Below are 18996 nucleotides of genomic sequence, written 5' to 3'. Positions count from 1 at the left end.
TGCAGCAAGCGAAGGTGTTAAAATGCATGGCTGAAGGTCAAAGTGACAGGTCTTATTAGGAGATTACCAGTAATATTTCTCTTCAATAATCTCCTAACAATTTGTTTTCAATTTTGTATACGATTTTGCAAATCGTGTTGAGGCAGCAGTAAGGTTACGTAGATGCTGGTTACTCGTGCGATATTTAGCATTAAAAAGGGAACGAATCCCTTCTGGTTTTATTTTCCGTCATTAGTAATGTTTATGCTGGAAGAGTATGCAATTTCTGCAAATCAAATGTTTTTGGACAGTTAGCGGGGATTATCTGAAACACATAAATAATGTATGGTGTAATTCACTTGAAGGCCTGCGTTAGCCTTTTTTGGTCTTAAAGAGGATAATGTTGGAGGAAAAATTTGGAGGAAATTTATTCAGCCACTTGAAGAGGCATTTTATCGAGGATTAAGATTTGTTTGTTTTAAGTGTTTCTCAAAAAGTGCCTCTCAGGTCCTCTGTTTTAATTGTGCCATCACGTCTGTGAAAGATCATTTTAATTTTCTTTTCTAAGGGCGCATGTCGAAGCATTGCTCACTTCCAACGGTACGCAGACTATTTGGTACAAACGTTTCACAAACAGGACTGCTACTAGACAAGGCACCGTCCTCCTATCAGAAAGTTTCTTAAAATGTCTCACCTGTGGGTTTATTTGTCCTACTTACTATATTTTCTTTCAGAAACGATGCCTTTTGGCAGCTCCTGTTGTATTCATACCGCTTTTTGGATAACTGACCAGACTCACGCACGACACCATCTCAGTGCACTCTTGTAGATCACTTGCCAGTTGTCTGCTTGAACACCATCTGCTCCTGGCAGAAGTTACCTTCAAATACCTAACAAAACAGGTCATGGGAAAAAACAAAACCTTCCAGGAGCTTAATGGTGTTAGCACACCCTGCTTCTCCAACTCCGTGAGCCTTTTCCTCGGAGCACTTCAGGAAACCTGGACTATTTGGGCTGATTCTCTTACCCCGAGATCTTTCCTTTTGAGGACTACCAATATCTGCCCGAGCAAACAGTGAGAGCGCTGCTAGCTTGCAGCAAGAGGCTTAGTGGAAAGCTCGAGCAATGTGTGAAACCCAGTCCTACTTCATAATGACATGGAAAACTGTGCTAATGAAATCTGCAGGAGACAATAAAGTGACTCATACAGCAAAGAACACTGAAAACAGCCGTGCAAACCAGGGCCACTAAGAAAAAAAAATACAACTGAGAGCAGGAAACAAAAAGAGCATCTTGGAAGAAATCCAGACTAATGCATCCAAAGAAATATAATCTGAAATGCAGACGTACATGGGATCACAAGCTGTAAAAGCCATAAGGCTGAAAGAGATAGAGAGATAGTGGGCCGCAAATTAGATATGAGGCTCTACAAAAGGACCAATTTGGGCCACGTGTTGGAGAAGCACCACGTGACGGATTAGGGAGGCATTAGGCCTTTCTTGGAGAACCGTTCACGTCCGTGGATGAGAGAATTGGAGTCATTAGGATGATTTCAGGGAGAAACAAAGTGGTGCTGATCTGGAGGAAATGCTGAAATACAGACAGGTAGTTTGATGGTAGGAGCCGACGTGTACGTGAACATGCAAGCGTTTAAAGCATAGATGAGTGAAAGAGCAGCATATGGCGTGGCAGAACTAGAATGAAACCGCGGAAAAGGCGAATTTCAGTGGGACAGCAGAAGGTGGCGGTCAGGTTGAGTGCCGTGTTGAAGACAGAGTAGTCAAAATACAGGTTGAGGGCCAAATACAGGAGAGATACCGGGAGGTTCATGTCTTTTTTGAGCTATATGTGGTTAAACCAAGTCTGAATTTGTTCCTTAAGACATTCATAGGCTTGAAGAAACAGATAAATGCTCCTGGGCAACCTGCTCTAGGTGGCCCTGCTTGAGCAGAGGGGTTGGACCAGATGATCTCCAGAGCTCCCTTCCAACCATAACCATTCTGTGATGGTAAAGCATTTTTGTATATGCATCCTCTGCGGCTGGAAGTGAATTTAAATACACCGTGGCAATCCAGAGGGTGCTGCATGTCCTGGTCACTTGGAGGAGTTTGTCACGCCAGGTCCCGAGAGAGGATTACACCAGGCTGCTGCGTGCAACCGCAGCCCTGGCCCCGTTTCATCTTCCTGTGTGGGAGTCAGCATCCTCAGACTTCTTTTTTTCCTTTTTTCTTCAGCTAATAACACAAGTAGGAGTGTTGAAAGGATTTGAAAGCATCTTAAAAGAAGCTTGTAAATGACAGGAGCTGGTTCGTGTCTCCTGCGGGCGCTCAGTGCTTGCCTGCTCCTCAGGTGAGGAGGCAGTGGCAGCCTCCTGCTTGTTCGCAGGGAAGGCAGCAGCTGCCCCCATGTGAAAGGGAGCTGCCCTGGCCTTCCTCCACCATCGCTTCTGCTGACCCTGTTGACGTGGGTTTAGTCTTAAAGAAACAAATCTTCAGGTAATTATTTTCCCACCCCAGTTGCCACTCTCAGAGACATATTTTCCATTTTAAGTAGGAAGCTTTGCTTTGACAAGTTTTTTTTTTTTGTTGTGTTTTTTTTTTTTCCAATGCAGCAAATCGAAGTTAAAAACTAAAATCTGATTTACTGTGATCCTGGACACAGTTCAGTTGCTCATATGGAACAAGCTATATGAAAACAGGTTGTTTACTTGCTAATGTTTAGAAGTGGTCCATCTTGCTGCTCAGTAAAGCCGCGTTTCCCAGAGCCTGATTATTCAAACTCCTTTTTCTAATATTAACATTGATTCCCTTACAGCAGTATGATAAAGTTGCTTATTTCTCAGCCCTTTTAAATGTGCAAGCCTGTCTGTAAGCATGGTAGACAGCTTATCAGTTCAGCAGTGCTGCTTGCCAGTGCCATGCGTTTGGTAAATGCTTGCAGTCAAGCTTGAGAGTTTGTGGACACTGGCTTGCATTTCTTTCTCTCTTTATTTTACTGCACTGTTTAAATCAGGAGTGTTACAAAGGCCGTTACATTTGGAGTGAAGAGGGGATCTGTGAGTACGCCTGCCCTGCCTCTCCTACAAAACTGCCTGTCCCTGGCCAGCCAAGAGGCAAGAGGTGAAGGTCTCTGGACCTACCCTTAGCAGAGGTTTTGGGGGTGAGAAGCAGCCCTGGAGTGTAATTTATGACTTTTTCACAGAAATGGAGAGGAAGTAAAAGAGACTCCAAAATAACACTTTTAATAGCTCAGGGTTGTGTTTTGTTTTGTTTTGTTTTTTTCCTTTCAAATGTTTTTGTTTATTATAGCTGACACCAGTCAAGGAGAGACGAAGCTCTTTAACCGTAATGCAAATAGAACAGTAGTGCTGTAACAAACAAATCTGTTCGCTTTATACCTCTGGGCTGATGACCCTGACAGACTGGAGATTTTAAAAATAAAATTTCTCACTAGTTGTTTTTTTGTTCTTAATCTGTTTAGCTGTATCAACCCATTTGAAGCCTGATTTTTGCTTAGGAGGAGTAAAAAATTACCTATAGCAATAAATCCATCTATCTGTTATGCTGTTTATCTGTCTATCTATATGTCCCCTGAAGACTTTAAAATGCTGTTTTTTATTTTCATACTGTTGCTGAAAATCAATTGTGACATTTTCTGTTTAGGCTGCTAAAGGTTTTGGCAGATAGAACATGGATTTTGTCTTTTGATGGTGAATTCAATTCAGCATTTATTGCAAAGTCCTCGAGTGTTTAAACGCGTAGTGATAGACAACTAAAACTCCTGCTGTGCTAAACTCCACCAAGTCTCTTCAGTAGTTCTGCTATTCAAAAAGAATTGGGACTTGTTTCATCTGTTTTTAATAAATGTGAGGCTTGCATGCTATTTATGTCAGAACTAAAGCCAACTTTGCATTTCAGTTTGACATCCAGGATCTAAGTTTTTAGCTGTTACTCCTGAAGACACCTACTCAACTTATGATGTTGTTATCTGTTAAAAAAGGTGAGGGCATCATCTTGAGCATCATCTTATCTAAACTGCGCTGCTGAGATCTGTGTCATGAAGGAAAAGCAAAAGCTGGTCTGCAAAAATACTGGTCACGTGAGAGAATACACACACTGGCCAAGGTGAATGCCAGCATTTGGGAGCAGTCTGCTTTGGTTATGTCCATCATGCTTTTGCTAAATTTAGCTCTTTCCATGGGTGAGAGTCTGATGGAGTTGTCTTTTGAATATCAGGACATGAGGGGAGGGCAGAGCCTGGCTCAGTGGGTCAAGCATCAGCCTGGCACCTCTTGGACAAATCATTTAGGTGATGTCTGCAGGAAACAGGTCGGTGATCCCAGCCTTCCAAGCCCGTGCCCTGGGCTTCCTGGAAGCTGGAGCACGCTGTAGGTGTAATTTTGTGTCTGAGCTGAAGTGCATTACGTGCTGTTAGCAGGGGCCACGGGGCATTGCAAAGATCAGCATAAGGCAGATGAGCGAGGCCTGTTCCAATGGGGTGTTGCCAAATGTGCTTCTTGTGTCGCCAGGAGTGCTGATGGGCCAGGACCCCGGGGTTCGACTGCTGGGGCAGCACTCGCTCAATGGCATCCACCTATTTCTTTTGTAGGGAGATGAGAGAAATCTGCTCCGGGCTTCTCTGCGTGGTGCTGCCATTTGGTAAAAATATCACATTGCTCATATGCTGTTCTGAAGTGTGCGTTTTCCACTTGTGTTAAGCAAGATGAATGGGGAATTTGAATGCTCAGACTCCTTGCATGGATGTCACAACTCAGTGGGAAGTTGTAGAGGCAGTAAATAAATCTGGTATTGGTTGGATCAACTTTTTTGCCATTATTGGTAACACCTTTGTGTGAGACAGGTTCGTGCTAGAAGTATATATTTTGGTCATGAAGAAAGCAGAGGTTTATGCCTCTTTCTTGTTCATCTATTAAGATTTTAAAATAAGGTATTAAAATTCAGAAGCCTAGAGGTAACAAGAGCCTTCGAGGAGCTTCAGCTGTAATTCTCCCATTGAGGGCGGCCAAACCATTACACTTCTGAACTAATGCATTCTTTCTCTAAGAACGACTGTGAAAGTTCACGTCAAAGGGTCGTAAATTGCTACCAAACTAATTTCCAAATGTAAGTCTATCGTGCATGTGTTTGAATTTGATTCAGTTCCTTTAAAACAGTTTACTCTAAAAAGCTTTTTCCATAAAAAAAGCGCATTGAAAAGTGTTTACATTACAATATGGCACTTACATTACATTGCACTAAAAAAAAATACTTTATGCATCTATTTATTTGTTGTAACATTTTACTAACCGACCGAGCAAAGTAACAGAGAGGTCTGTAGCGTCATGCTAAAAACCCAAGTGTGAGGTTGCCAAGTAGTGATGTTCCCACGATACTTTGTAGACACAAAAAACTCAGGCAAACTGGAATGATGCTGTAGTGCTGATAAAGGAAACGCAGTGTATGGAGATTAAACAACTGCAAGGCAGACATGTATTACAAGTGAGGCTGTACAGACTGTTGTCACACTGGGGCCAAGCACTTCTTAGGCATTTGTTGCATATTTTGACCAAGTACAGTATGTAGGAAATCTAAACTCAATACTTTCAAGACTTACATTAAAAAAAAAAAAAGAGGGCAGGGGCTCTTTTTTCGTTATTAAACTAGAGTTTCTTAACTGATGCTTCAGAAATGCCTTTTCAAGCTCACAGAACAAAACGATTGTGGTGATGGAAAAGAACAAAGGCAAAGTTGCTCATTAGACTTAGTTAAAGCTATGTTGATCATCGATACAAATTTGCATTATTTTCCCAGCGTGGCATTCTCTAACAACTTTACTGGGTGTGCTTTTGTTCCAGCTGACATTTGCTTGAATGGCAAAGCAAGTTGGCAAATTTTGTGCTGCTGGTCTTTGAAGTTGTGACTTCAGCCCAAACAGCCTTCTCTTTGTGTGCAGCGGGGAGCCCTTTGGAGAGGGATGCGAGCAGCACAAAGGCTAGAAAGGGTCTGTGCATGCGAAGTCTCACAATACTTCCTAGCACTTAAGTTTAAGTAGCTCAGGTCTTGTAGGAATATTGGGTTGTTTTCTGTGAATTTTTCCTTTGCCATGCGAGACGTTAAAGTTCAAAGTGCAGCAGATTAACCTGAAAGTACATTTTTTATTGATCTTCAAACAGAGCTTAGTATGCAGAAGGATTTAAACAACAGTGGGAATTCACTGTCTTCTCTGTTCAGTGCAATTGTTTTTTCAGGCTGCAAGCTCTCTGAGGTACAAAGGAAGGAGCAGGGATTTAGTTGAGATGGATAAAGTTTACTTCATGTTTTACTCATTCTTACTAGAGCTGTACTGAAATCTGCTGTATGTCAACACTTGTCTGAAAAGCTTGTCAGAATACAGCGACAAAATATGAATAATAGGAGGGGACTTTATATAAATCAGACAGCGTGTAAGTATCTGTTTATTGTAGTATTTGCACATTTCACGGTCAGTTGAACTCCTTTTACTGTTCACAGTCCCTATCTTAGTAATTGTGGTAGGAAGGTAGCTTGCACAGCATCCATTTTACTCCTCAGGTGACCTGATTTGGTCTTTAGTTGTACATTTCCGAGGGAGCACACTGCTGAAAGATAACCACAACTGTTAGAGCTTTTCACTATTTTCATGTATACAAAGTTAAGGATGTGCGTGAGCAATCCTAGGATGGAGCCAGAAGGCTGCAGCTATTTTCTTTTTAACGAATCCTCTGTAGCCACTGATAAGTGGACTTGGGTCAGTGATAGGCACCTTGCTTTTACACTGACCTTTCTCAGCAGCTCAGTTTTCGGTGACTGAAGAACGAAGCACCGGGGCCACAACTTCTTTAAAAGCGAAGGGTTAAAAATGAGGTGGGGTAAGGATTTTTGGACAGATATTTACAATTGAATTTTGCTGTGTTTTGCTTTGATAAGGAATTAACTTCAGGGACCAGTTCCCAGCTACAGAAGGCTTGGCCTCCCAAATGATTAAGATTGAGGTCAGCCTCCCGCCCGGTCAGGTGTGGGCTTCGGGGGAGAGGCGGCGTCGGGAGCCATCTGGATGCTCTGTAAGGCAGCGTGCTCTGCCCGCCCGTCTCAGCCCCTTCTCCGTATCCCTCAGATCTGCCGGCTGACCTGCTTTTGTAAGCCCCCTTTAACCGATTTCAAAGGGTAACAGGTAGCAAAAATCTATTTAGGCTGACTCAGCTGGTTTTGTCTGAGCCAAATTAGGGGCTGGTCCCCAAGCAGACCAGTGGAGTGGCAGCAGAGCAGCTCCGTGCACCAGACTGTGGCCAGCGCGGGCTTAACCTGGGAAGTCTTCTAATTGATCCAGTTAAACCAGCGCAAGAGGCTGCGAGAGGCATCTCCCCTGCAGCTTGAATGAGGTGTCTGTTGGTTAATTCATATCTGTTAGCATTAGTATTAAGCTGTATTAAAGCAAACCACTATTAAATGAAAATAAATCTGCTTTCCATGTAGGATCCCCTTGCAATAGGTAAGCAAACTTAATTGGAGCAGTGTGGCGTGGGGCTTCCCCAAGCCATTGGAGAAGACGTTACTGTCTGCTCCCTCCATTAGAAACAGTGTCCTCCTCTCTTGAAGGGAATTGCACATATTGTACACAGATTTTAAACCAGCAATTAGTTTTGTTTTCCTTATTAACACTTCCATTTAGAATTTTCTTTCCGTAGGAAAATGTGGCTACATTTTTACCCTGCTCTGTTTGTCTGTACCAAATGCATTGCTAAGGGGATAGGCTTTTTATAACGTGAAGAGCTTCTGGGACCCAGTTCAGTGATTCATTAGTACATAACAGTATGTGTAAGCAAGGGCTTATAGTGTGTGGCAACTCCTCTTTTACTCTTGTATCATGTTCATTGGTAAATGGCTGTTTTCCCGGTGATTCATACCATATTTATACTTTGTTAAACATGCATGCTTAGACCCAAGTAGAGATTGCCATGCAAGTAGCTTCCAAGGTTGGAATAAAAGGGTACAGTTTACTCTCTGGACCTTTACTGTTTCAGTAGACATTGGATCCAATGTTGTGAGAGACCTGCATGAACCTGTGGATTTACAGAGGCTTTGACTTGGAGTGATGCTCTTGTAGCAGAGCATCTTGTTGGGCTTTTGTTTGTTTGTTTTTGGAGATTTTGGCTTTGAGGTAGGACATGGGATCATCTTCATTTTAACTTTGAAAAAGGCTGTAAAGACTAATGTACGACGCATGCTCGTAGTGTATGCTGATATCTGAGGGATGGATGTACTGGACACAGTCTGGATGAAATGGTGCAAGCTTGGCCACATCGATCGGGTTCCCTGGTCCTTCTGGTATCAGCATGTCCTGGTGAGGTGAGAACAGGTATCCCACAGCACACCGTACAGAGCAGGGAAGGCGGACGCAGGCACATAGAAGATCACATCACCGATGGCAGCCAAGCCTGGATTATCCAGTTGGGAGGAAGACCTGGCAGACCGGTCCTTCAGGCTTCCTTAGGGATCCCGGTTTGCACAAGACAGAAAGTACTCCAGTGGTTACAAGGCAATCACATGCCAGCCTGACTTGAGCCATCAGCAGAGCATCACTAGGGTTATTAGCTAAGTATTTCCATAATGTGTGTCTCTACAAGTTATAATTAGAGCCAAGCCTGTCCCTAGCTAATTACAAGCTTGCTTAGAAGTATAGTTTATATAAAGCTTTTAAAATTTTATATGGGGAAGATATACATCCACAGGCATAATAGGAATTATGCCTTATTTTCAAACTGAAATGTATGAGCTTTGGTCTCTGTTTCTCCTGCCCTTTACACTTTTGCATAGGTTCTTTTTGTTGCATCCCCATCCAAAGTTTTTGCCAGAAGTCCTGTCCAAGTTTCACCAACATCAAACCAGTGATTTTTGAGCTTTCTTCCAAGTGCTTCATTCTCACTACTGAGAGAGTAAACCAGATGCTAAGATGTCTTTGAGCTTTGTGTTTGGAGAAGATTAATAAATAATACTTAGATCTCTTTTAAAAAGAAGATAAGGAGTCTTGAAAGTCACGAAAGTATTTGTTGAGCACTCAGTACAAGGTCTACATAAATAATGATCTGTCTATGGGGACTTGCTGTGTGTTTGCGTAGATGGTGCTGCACCTGCATGCCTTCAGCTCCGGCTCTTAGGAATAAAGTGAAGTTGGCAGCATAACCACATAGGCTGTCTGTCATGGTAGTGCTGTGGCATTGCATCCTTTGGGGTCTGTAAAGGAAAGCAAATGGTACAAGGAGGTGCTTGTGTAGCGTCCAACATCGTGGCTTTTTAGGAAGAAAAGCAGAGTGGGGTGCAAAACCCTCATTTGTGCGTAAGGAAAGGAAACTCTTGAAAGAACTCCAGCAGCTAAAGAATTATCTTTCCTTGCTTCTGTCTAGCCATATTTGAATTTTGTGTCAGTTTGATTATTCAGGTCAGATCAGATTTAGGTCAGTTGCGATGGATTTTTTCCAAATCCAGTTCCCTCAATTCCTACTGTAAACTCTTACCAGATGACATGATGCAAAGCTGGAACAGACTTGAGCTTTGTGATGACCAAATAAAATCTCAGTGGGAACCACTTCCACGTTCCTAAGATCAGTTTCTCATGTAATAAATTCTGCATCCAAAATTATATCAAATACTTTTCTGACAAGAGTTTGGTTTTTTTTTTCCTAGCAGACAAATCCCAGCAGAGCTATTTATAAGATGCCTCTCTCTTGTGTTTGCTCTCACATGCCTGTTATTCAGACCTACAGTGAAGAACAAATACATTTAAAAACTTCTCAGTGTCCTTGCCAGTGCTCTTGGACCCACCTTGTTTTGTCTCGTCTGAAATCCTCCAGTACATTTCTTTGATAATTCTTCCGTCAGTAAGAGTTGTGGTAGGAAATCACCATTAAAGACTTCTCCCTGAAGGAACAATCCGGATTTATTTGGTGACGCCTTCTCTTTGCAGACCGTTTCATGGCCTTGTTCTGCCTGACCCTCTGCTGGCTGTGAGGGATGGAGAGGAGTCATTCAAGTGAATGCCGTGCTCATGCCAACTGCCACGCTATAGGATAAAATGTGCAAAATCTTGTACAACAGAGATAACCGAGAGGGTGAGCACCTGGGTGTGCACGGTGGTGTCCTTGGGCTTGCAAGGAGGAGGCCAGGCCGTTTGTGAGAGTTCAAACAAATTCTCTCACAGGAAAAGTTGTTTTAGTTGTTTATTTTTTTTTAATATTAAATTTACAGCTGTGTACTTCCACCTTTGTTAAAACCGGATGAAAAAACATCCAGAACTTCTCCCTAGACCAACCTACAGTTTCTTCTCCTGCTACAGCCTTTTCATTCATTTCCTGGTATGTTCAAGGGAAGTCTTGACACCAGACTTCCCTGAGGTGCCTACTGGCACACGTTTCGCAACGTGTCAATCTCTTCTGCATTAAGTCAGGCAGATAAGACCCGTGCCTTTGGTTCTGGCAAGGCCTGGCGTACCTAGGTCACACGAGTACGGCAGGTTCTTCCCTGTATGTCTCCTCCCTGGCTGCAAAAGCCAAGTTAAATCGTCATCTACCATTCGTCTGCTTGATTAGATGTGTGCCGTGCGTACCTCAAAATGCGTGATGCTTTAAAGCTAGATTTGCTATTTAAATAAGAGGTTTGCCTTAATTGGCTGTTATAAATTACAAGCAAGAGGGAATGATTTATTGCTTATAATTAGAAATGAGTTACGAAGGGGAATGTTGGTAATCATAAAATAAAGCTTGGAATACATTGATTTCCAGATGGCTGGCAGTGAAACTGCTCTTTAATGTAGAATAGACCAGACACAAGGAAAAAAAAATCTGTCATCCATCTTTATTCCTTGATGGATTACTTGGATGAATCTATAGTTACCTGAATTTTGAAATATTAGTCTTGGCTGCATAATCTGATGAGAGAAACTTAATTTGCACAGTGGTATATGCTATCAGAGGCAGTGGAAGTGGTGAGTTAGTGTTATGCCTAGCATGATTTTTGTCCTTGTAATGTCACCAAGGAAGATCTAATGATAAATCTGGCAGCACCTTTGGGTATAACAGTCTCAGCGGATTGTTCTCAGAGGCTGCAGGTTACCAAGATGTTTTCCTTTTCATCTTTTGCCTCATTAGCAGTTTTTATGAGGTTGAGATTGATCAAAACACCTGTCCAAAAGCAAATATTTGTAATCCTCCCTTTGTGAGTCTAGCAAATACATTTGTATCAGAAATAAAGACGGCAGTGCTACTGCTGAGATCTTTTCAGTAATACGTTTCTGTTGAGATGATGTGTTTGTTTGACTTTTTGAATTTCATTTCTGCTACTATAGTCCCAGGCATGATTTAAAAATGATTTATGCTTGCCTTATCTGCTAATAATAGTGCTTTCTGCTATAATAGATGCATTCTGCACTGTTACCATTTGAAAGACCATGCTACGAGATAGTTGGACGTATTTGGATTGTCACCACATGAGTTGTCTCACGCTTGTGTCTTAAAAGTGACATTGTCATTAGACTTGCTTATCTGAAACCATCATGATTAATCATTTACCTTCATTAAAATGCTTCACAGCTTCCTTATTTTAAATAGTTTTTCCCAGCAAGGTGCAAATATGCCTCGCTGCCATCATTTCGTCTGGAAAAATTTGCCTGGTGAAAGGAATAGCATGTTTTCAACTAATATTTTCCTGACCTGTGGAGAGATGAGCTCATCAGTATCTTTATTGACAAGCCCAGGAAGAAGGTGTGTCAACCAGAAATATTAGATCAGTCAGCCTTTCTTGTCCTGGAGCAATTGTAATTTCCCATGGTCTGCAGCAATTTCCTTTAGAATCTGATATGTGCAGAGATTGTTTTGGATCTGCTGCTGTAGTATAATTTCATTTGGTCCCAATAAGGTGGCCTTAGATTTCATTCTTTTCATTTTTGCTGTTGAAAATCTTCTGTTTTAGTGGAAAGAATAACAAGTTGCCATTTTACAGACCTAAATGAGGAATGAGTGCTACAGCTATGCAGAAGAATATTGCCCACTCCGAGCTGGGTTAGTAACAGCAGGTGTTGGTAACCTCCGCTCCTCTTAGAAAAGTCTGAAATGGATGTTCAGTTCACTATACTTGTGAACAAAGTACAAAATTTTTCTTGAAAACAAAGTTCTTGCTTTTCAAGAGAGATCCAGGAGTGTATTGGGGAATGGTGTAGGTGCTTATTTCTTTGCTGATAACTGTTTCCTGTAGCCAGTGATAGGGGTTCTTATTTTTTTGCCGGTTTACTCCTACGAGTTGTTGGTCCCTAGGTACTTAAGCCTGGGTATTTGCTAGAAGAGGCCGATCTCATTAGCGCTGAGGATGTTCTCGGTGCCGCGTTGTCTGATGCCGCGCTGATGAAAGCGTCGCTCCTCTGATCCAGCATTAAAGAGGACTGAGTAGGAATCAAAAGTGGGAACAATTTCTCATTTCGCTCTGGTTTTTGTTGTCACTTTAGCTTTGCTTTTTTCCCTCCTTAAAATAGCTCTTTCTGTGGCGTTGCATGCTCAGAAATAGCAGGAACACGTTGGCTACCTTGGTGTAGGTGATGGAGTTCTTGCAGGCGTTGGGCTCAGGCAGTGCTCAGCACACCCGGATCTTGCTGCCAGGTGCCTGGCTGTGTCTGGTAGGGTTCTTACCCTGCCTCATTCCCCGTCAGCCTCTTGGTATGGCTGGCAGTGCTGGGTTAGCCAGCTCCAAACGAGCTTAGTGTGCGTGAGCTGAGGTCATTGCAGTGAGGACGTGCCCTAGGTTGGCGTCTCTTGGTCATTAGCTGAGGTCTCCACGGCCCTATCGCTAGAAAGAGTGATTCAGAGAAGCTCCCTGAGGCCTTCGTGTGCTGCTGGTGAGCTGGTTTGGGCTAAGGGCTGGTCAGCCTGGCTTCCAGAAAGCCAAAAATAACTCTCTGCCTCACGTTCAGGCACACATGGTGTCAAGGTGTGAGCATCAGAGCTGTTACGTTTTTCTGTAAAGCTGACATTTCTGTGGCTGTATCTGAACTTCTTGTGTGTCACGGTGCGCCCTTACACCCCAGTCCCTGTTCTGAAGGCATCAGGCAGACGTTTGTGAGTGTCACAACCAGCCATGGCCTTGCCCACGTGCCTTGGTTTCCCTCCCAGGGGAAGGGAATGGCTCCTGTCAGCACCCAGCCAGGACTGGGTGCAGGGGATGGTGGGCCTGCAGCTCTATATGCAAACCCTGAAGTGCTGTGGGATTGGTGTTGTGATTCCAGTCTGCGTTTTGTCTTCTGGAAAAGAGCCGTGGACCCTGCCCAGGAGGGTCTCTCTTCCCTCTGGTGCTGATGGTAGAACGATGGGTCCGTATCTCCTGCTGCTGCTGTGTTTCCAATAAGAGCATTAAAGCCTCGCAGGGAGGTAATTCCCAGCTTTCCGGTAAGGATAACATTGACAGTACCTAATTAAAGGGCACTTTTAGCCGGGATAAACATTTATATTAATTTCCTTCTCATGCAGATGTCTGGTAAACTGACTTCCTGAGGCAAAACCATCTGGCCTCAGGTGGGAGGAGTATCTCGACCAGCACGAAGAACCTGACCGGTCTCCCGATGAATCGTTTCTAAATAGCTTTTTCTGTCACTGAAGTGGCATACGTATGAAATGCCTGTGGTATGGTTATATAGGTTTTATACGCATTTGTCTTAGATGACCTGCATAATTATACCACAGGCTTGTGGCTCCGGCCCCACTGTATCTCTGCTTGCCATCGTATATCCTGGGTTTGTCTGCGTATAAAATTAGTATGTGTGGTAAGCAGCAATAAGATGTTCCCTACTTGGATGGACTAAATTAAAATTCAGTAAGAAACAGAGCTTTGGGTGAGTTTCCAAATTACTTTCAGGATTTCACTGAGGAGATTGTTACAGTATCATAAACCTTTTCAGTGGGCACACAGCCTGATGCGAGTTAGCTGCTTTTATTGCCTCGTAGTATTCCTTCTGTGTTGTGTTCTGTGCTGTGTAATCCTTTGTTATTAAATAATAAGCAAAATAAAAACAGTTGTTTGTCACAGCCAGCTTGTTTTTCAGAGAATTTGTTCACTTTGAAACTTCAGTCTGTGTGATCTTCAGTCCTGTCAGAAGCTATTATACCGAATCTTCTTTTAAATTGTTAAGCTGGAGGACAAACCTAGATGTTATCGTGCACATCTCAACTGAGAGCGAAGCGCAAGAGGAGCAGATTCGGCGGGGAGCAGCCTCTGATGCCGTGTACCGTGCCACTAGTTTTTGTCGGGAACATGTCAAGATTATATGCTTCCAGTGTTAAGTGTGTTGGCTGACATGAGCGTTTGTAGATCTGCATAATTTTCGAAGCAGTTTGAAATGTGGATATAACACTTAGGGCTGTGTGAAATCTTTTTTTTCCCTCTTTTTACAGATTGTATTGCTGTTCAGAAAGTTGCTTGTTTTGTTACTCCCTCCCACAGTGTACTGTATTAAATTGCAGAGTTCATAATGAAAGTGCCCCAAACTAGAAATTGGCATCACTAGTGAGCAATAACGGAAACATTTGGGAAGGCCAGGAGCACCACTGCTCTCTAGTCACAACATTACATTTAAAATCATGGCATCGTAGAATCTTTTAGGTTGGAAAAGACCTCTAAGATCATCAAGTCCAACCGTTAACCTGGCACTGCCAAGTCTACCGCTATTAAACCATGTCACTAAGAAAACAGAGGCTGTGGTTGCTTTAGCATATATGGGGTTGTATCTCAGTGCAGGATAGGATGCTTATTTATGGGACTTGGCAACCCTGAATTCAAAGTGAACTTAAATGGACAAAATTTTTCACAGATAAAGTATATGTGCACATGTATACCTTGAAAGCATTTTATAGATGAGATTGAGTAATGCCCATTAAAAGTTGGGTAAGATACTTCAGTTACCTGGTTTTTCAGGCTGCTTTTTTGGTCATTAATACTCAGACCTGTCTCAACCTCGAAAGTAGTCGCGCTTCTCCGTGAGGACATCCTGCACTTCTTTCCAGCCTGTGTGGTGCAGCCAGACAGCAGAAGGATCCTGTATCTGTAGCCATGGCAGCCAGTAATTTATTGCTCCATATGGCTGGTGTGGCAGCAGCTGCTCTGGTTTAAGGAGGTCAAGGCATCGGGGCATTTAAGAAACAAAACAAAACCCAAGCCCCCCTATAAAACCTTCCTGAATGGTTTTGTACAGTAATAGTAGGCTTCTCCATAGACCTGAGGGAGCCAAGGGAGAGAAATCAACATTTTATTTTAATCTAATTGCATTGAAAGGCATTATTTTAGATGGAAAACAAGTTTTTCTCTCTCTGTAATGGTTTTACCTTTTTTCAAGGCTCAGCCCACGTGGCGAGTTGCCACAGCTCTCCAAGGGGGGAGTCCGGCCCCGTGCTTTTGGTCGCATTAGATGTTATGCTGAGGGAGAAACTGAATTACCCAAATCAGATGACAGCGCTATATTTCTAGTAATGAAGTGAAGAAGTACGCTTTGTGAGCAATTATCACGGAGCAGAAATACACCTTTAATTTCAGAATGGGTGTGAGAGTCACTCGCTGCTGAAAAATGGTGTGGAAGGGCTCCTGGATTTAGCATTAGTTTGCAAATAGGCCTTTCATAAGCATGAATCTTTTTATTTTCATTCAGTGACCGTTTTAATTAAAATTAAACTGGAATGTTTACTTTCTGCTTCCTATAGCTGTGATGGTTTTCTTCACTGTGTGAGCACATGCATAATTTGCTCTAAAAGAAGTGTCAGCAGTTTCTGATTACCTTGTGAGTCTTACTCAACAGCTTGATTTTAATTGGGGGGAAGGAAAGATTTCAGAGTGCTCTAGGGAGGTCTGAAGTCTTCTGGTAGCATGAAGCAATAGTTGCTATCTTTGGTACAATGTTAATTATAATAATCACTACTAGTGGTTTAAAATAAAGGTCCTTCATTGCTTACCCCTGTTGTTTTTTTTCCAGTTATGGCAATGAAATACAACCTGGTTGATAATTAGCATCCTTCAGCTACTTAACCTTTTGACACCGCTGCATTTATATGTTTGTAAGCATCTAAACAGGGTGAATTTTGGAAAGCAGTGATTGACAGGTAGTCTCGAATTCTGGGAAAATTGTACAGTTCACGTTAGAAAAAGAAAGGAGGAGGCCAGGTGCTTAGGAAGATGCTTGTCTGTACCTTCAAATGCATTCTTTCTAAGCCCAGAAGTCTGCCAGGAATTGTAAGTAATAGATAATTTATGTGGGTCAAGAGTATCTCTTTCTTGAAGTTTTTGATAATCATGAAATATGACAAGAAGTATCCGTAGCAGAATAATTTGTTCTGGATCGTGCAGTAGTACAGCTCCTGAAGCGTTCCTGTGCAATCTTTTCATTTAGATCTATTGTAAGGAGTCACCTTGGGCTGCTTTGGTTGCTGAAATGCCTTTCGGGTCTTGTGAAGCATTCCAGAGATGACCATTTTCTGACCATCTTTGGAGCTTAGCCAGTGCCTTGTATTTTAATATTGCCTTCTTTATCAGAGATAATGATCTAAAGTCTGCCCTGCTCATTCTCCGGGGTTTTGTTTCCTCCTGCTGATCATTTGAAATAAATAAGTAGGAAAACAACCAGTATCTGCGTGTTAACAGGAAGGAATGACTAATAGAAAAATGAGAAGAAAGATACTGCTTATCATAAAAGACTATATCTCTGGAGACATAAATTGGTATTCATTAAGTTGTTTGCGGAGACTTAGTTGAAAGACAAACCTGAGGAGCTGTCTGAGCAGTGTTTCTGTAGAAAACAAGTCATCCTTTTCATGACTGGGTATGTCTCGATGAGGAGGAGAGACCAGAAAGCAACAGTAAATGATGGATTGAGAACAGCCTTCATAGCAGTAAGGAGACAACCAGCTGTGAAATGCTTTTCAGAAAAGAACAATATTTAACACTTAGCTGTAGAGTAATGCAGATCCATCTTTTCTCCCCAAATATGCAGGTCTTTTTGTATCTGATGCAGGGTTTTTTTAATGTTTATGTTCAATTTCTGTCACTTCTCATTCAAGGTATGCAGAGTCCCCTTGTTCTTGATAATGGTTTCTGTAGCTAGAGGTTAAAATTCAGTCTGTGATAATTATGGTATCCTTGTGTATGTAATCTTACTGGTATCCTGCATATGTCATCAAATAAAGGGAAGTAGAGCAATGCTGGGCAATTCAGAAAGTGGCTTATTTTTGTCATGTCTGCATTGTTCCAAAAACTGTTGTTGTGCCCAAAAGCATGACCTGTCCCCCTGGGTCCATCCACAGCGCTTTCTGGCAGGCAACCTGCAGGTACAGGTTTTGCTCTGCTCCAAAGTGCTGTGGCCACACGTTCAGACAGCAGCAGAGGGATGAAGCATTGCTGTTATTGGTCTTCTCTTCCTCACTGCTTCCTTGAGTCTTTTGACTTTTGTAGTATGTGATAAAGCCGTCTCTTTTACAGATCTTTGGGATGAGCTGGAGCTGCAGTCTGAGATGAAGCTTTGCTACTGAGCTTGTTGATTGGCATTTTTTCATATTATCCTGAATCGGGGCAGATGCTTAGAAGGGAATGTGTGTATTAATTATTGTGGAGTATGTATGTGGCTATCCACTGCTAACTTTGTTTTATATCTTAAAAGAAGTAATTGTGCAGCATAACACTAGCAAAGTGCTTTCATTGTTTGGATAGTGAATAGTGTGTGTCAAACTCTTGTGTGTGGTGTTCACCATTTCTTCTTTCCTTTATTTTCCAGATTAAGACCTTTGATTTCTACACAACTAGCTAAAAAGGCTGCCACCGAAGAGGTATGTAAGCTCAGCACTTCTTGTAGTGCCATGGTTAGAGTCCAGAAATTCCAACAAGCATTTCTCAGCCTGGCTCAGGTTATGGGGTAGATATGGGCAAAAAGAAAGGAGAATCTTGTCTCAGTGATCAGAGCAGGAGCTAGTTAATGCAAACATTGCAAAGCTGAGGTTATCTGCCTTCTAACCAAGATGTGCCCTTACTTATCCATCAGTAACCTTAACCTCATAATCCCTGGTTAGACAGGAAAAAGAAAACTCCCTGCAAGCATCTAAAAGGGCACATTTGAACAAGTGGGTAGGAGCAGTAGGAGAGGGCAGAGCTTGTGCCTCTTTCAGCACTTGGACTGTACCCCCAGAGAAGGGGGACAAGGCAAAGTGCTGCTTCTGTGGAGCTGGTGGGGACCCAAGGAAAGAGTTGAGGTCCTGGGGTCTGCCTCAGGAGACTGGTGAGGAATCACGAAGTGACAGCTTACCCAATAGAGCATGACTTACTCTGTTTGTTTTGTTTACTTTGGAAATAATGACATTTCCATAGAAAACTTAGTGCTAGTAACTGGCCACCATCAGAAATTTTCCCTGGGTGGCTTTGTGTATGTGTATGTTGGGATGAAGGGGTCATGATTGTTATCAGTTGCAGCAATAACAGCTTTCCTCTGCTATTGTACTGTACGAAACAAACACCTGCGTTTTACAGATGACAAAAGAACTGCCTACCATGTATCTAACAATCCTGTTCCTAATACACCAAAGGAAAGCATTCCCCATGTGTGTGTGACACTGGTGCCCTTTTGAAAGTGTGCTAGTTAACTTTGATAGTCTACTGTGCTTTCACAATGCCTATGTGAAAGATGTATGCCTATGGAAGGGTACATGCCAAACAGACGTCCAGGTTGTCTGGAAGAATCCAGGAAGTTCTATTTAAAGGTGTTGTTGGAGTGCCTTATTTTTAAAATAACTAAAACCCATTGATTTTCAGAAACAGTTTGATATCCTGCCTAGGGAAATATATTTTCACTTATGCTATGCTCATTAGAAAACCCTGCACATTTTTAGAACTATAGCAGTCTGGAAGTGGACATGATAATTAGAAGAAGGTCACATTTTAATTAGCATGGTGCAATTTAAAAAAATAATGACTCAGTTGTAGCTCTTTTATATTCAGC

The 18996-nt window shown here is 42.3% G+C and overlaps 1 protein-coding gene across 2 annotated transcripts in view; it reads left to right on the top strand.

Annotated features, from left to right (window-relative positions):
• The window catches only part of BRF1 (BRF1 RNA polymerase III transcription initiation factor subunit), a 171410-nt gene that overhangs the window by 144802 nt on the left and 7612 nt on the right, over positions 1-18996 (top strand). For both annotated transcript variants that reach the window (XM_066998462.1, XM_066998461.1), the window contains one exon: positions 17782-17833. In XM_066998462.1, the coding sequence (XP_066854563.1) occupies positions 17782-17833 (52 nt within the window). The remainder of the gene's footprint in view (positions 1-17781; positions 17834-18996) is intronic.

This window comes from Anser cygnoides, chromosome 5 (genome assembly GCF_040182565.1).
Source record: "Anser cygnoides isolate HZ-2024a breed goose chromosome 5, Taihu_goose_T2T_genome, whole genome shotgun sequence".
In the NCBI taxonomy this organism is placed as follows: domain Eukaryota; kingdom Metazoa; phylum Chordata; class Aves; order Anseriformes; family Anatidae; genus Anser; species Anser cygnoides.
The sequence above is the reverse complement of the archived record's forward strand: the minus strand, read 5'-3'. Positions and strand labels throughout refer to the sequence as shown.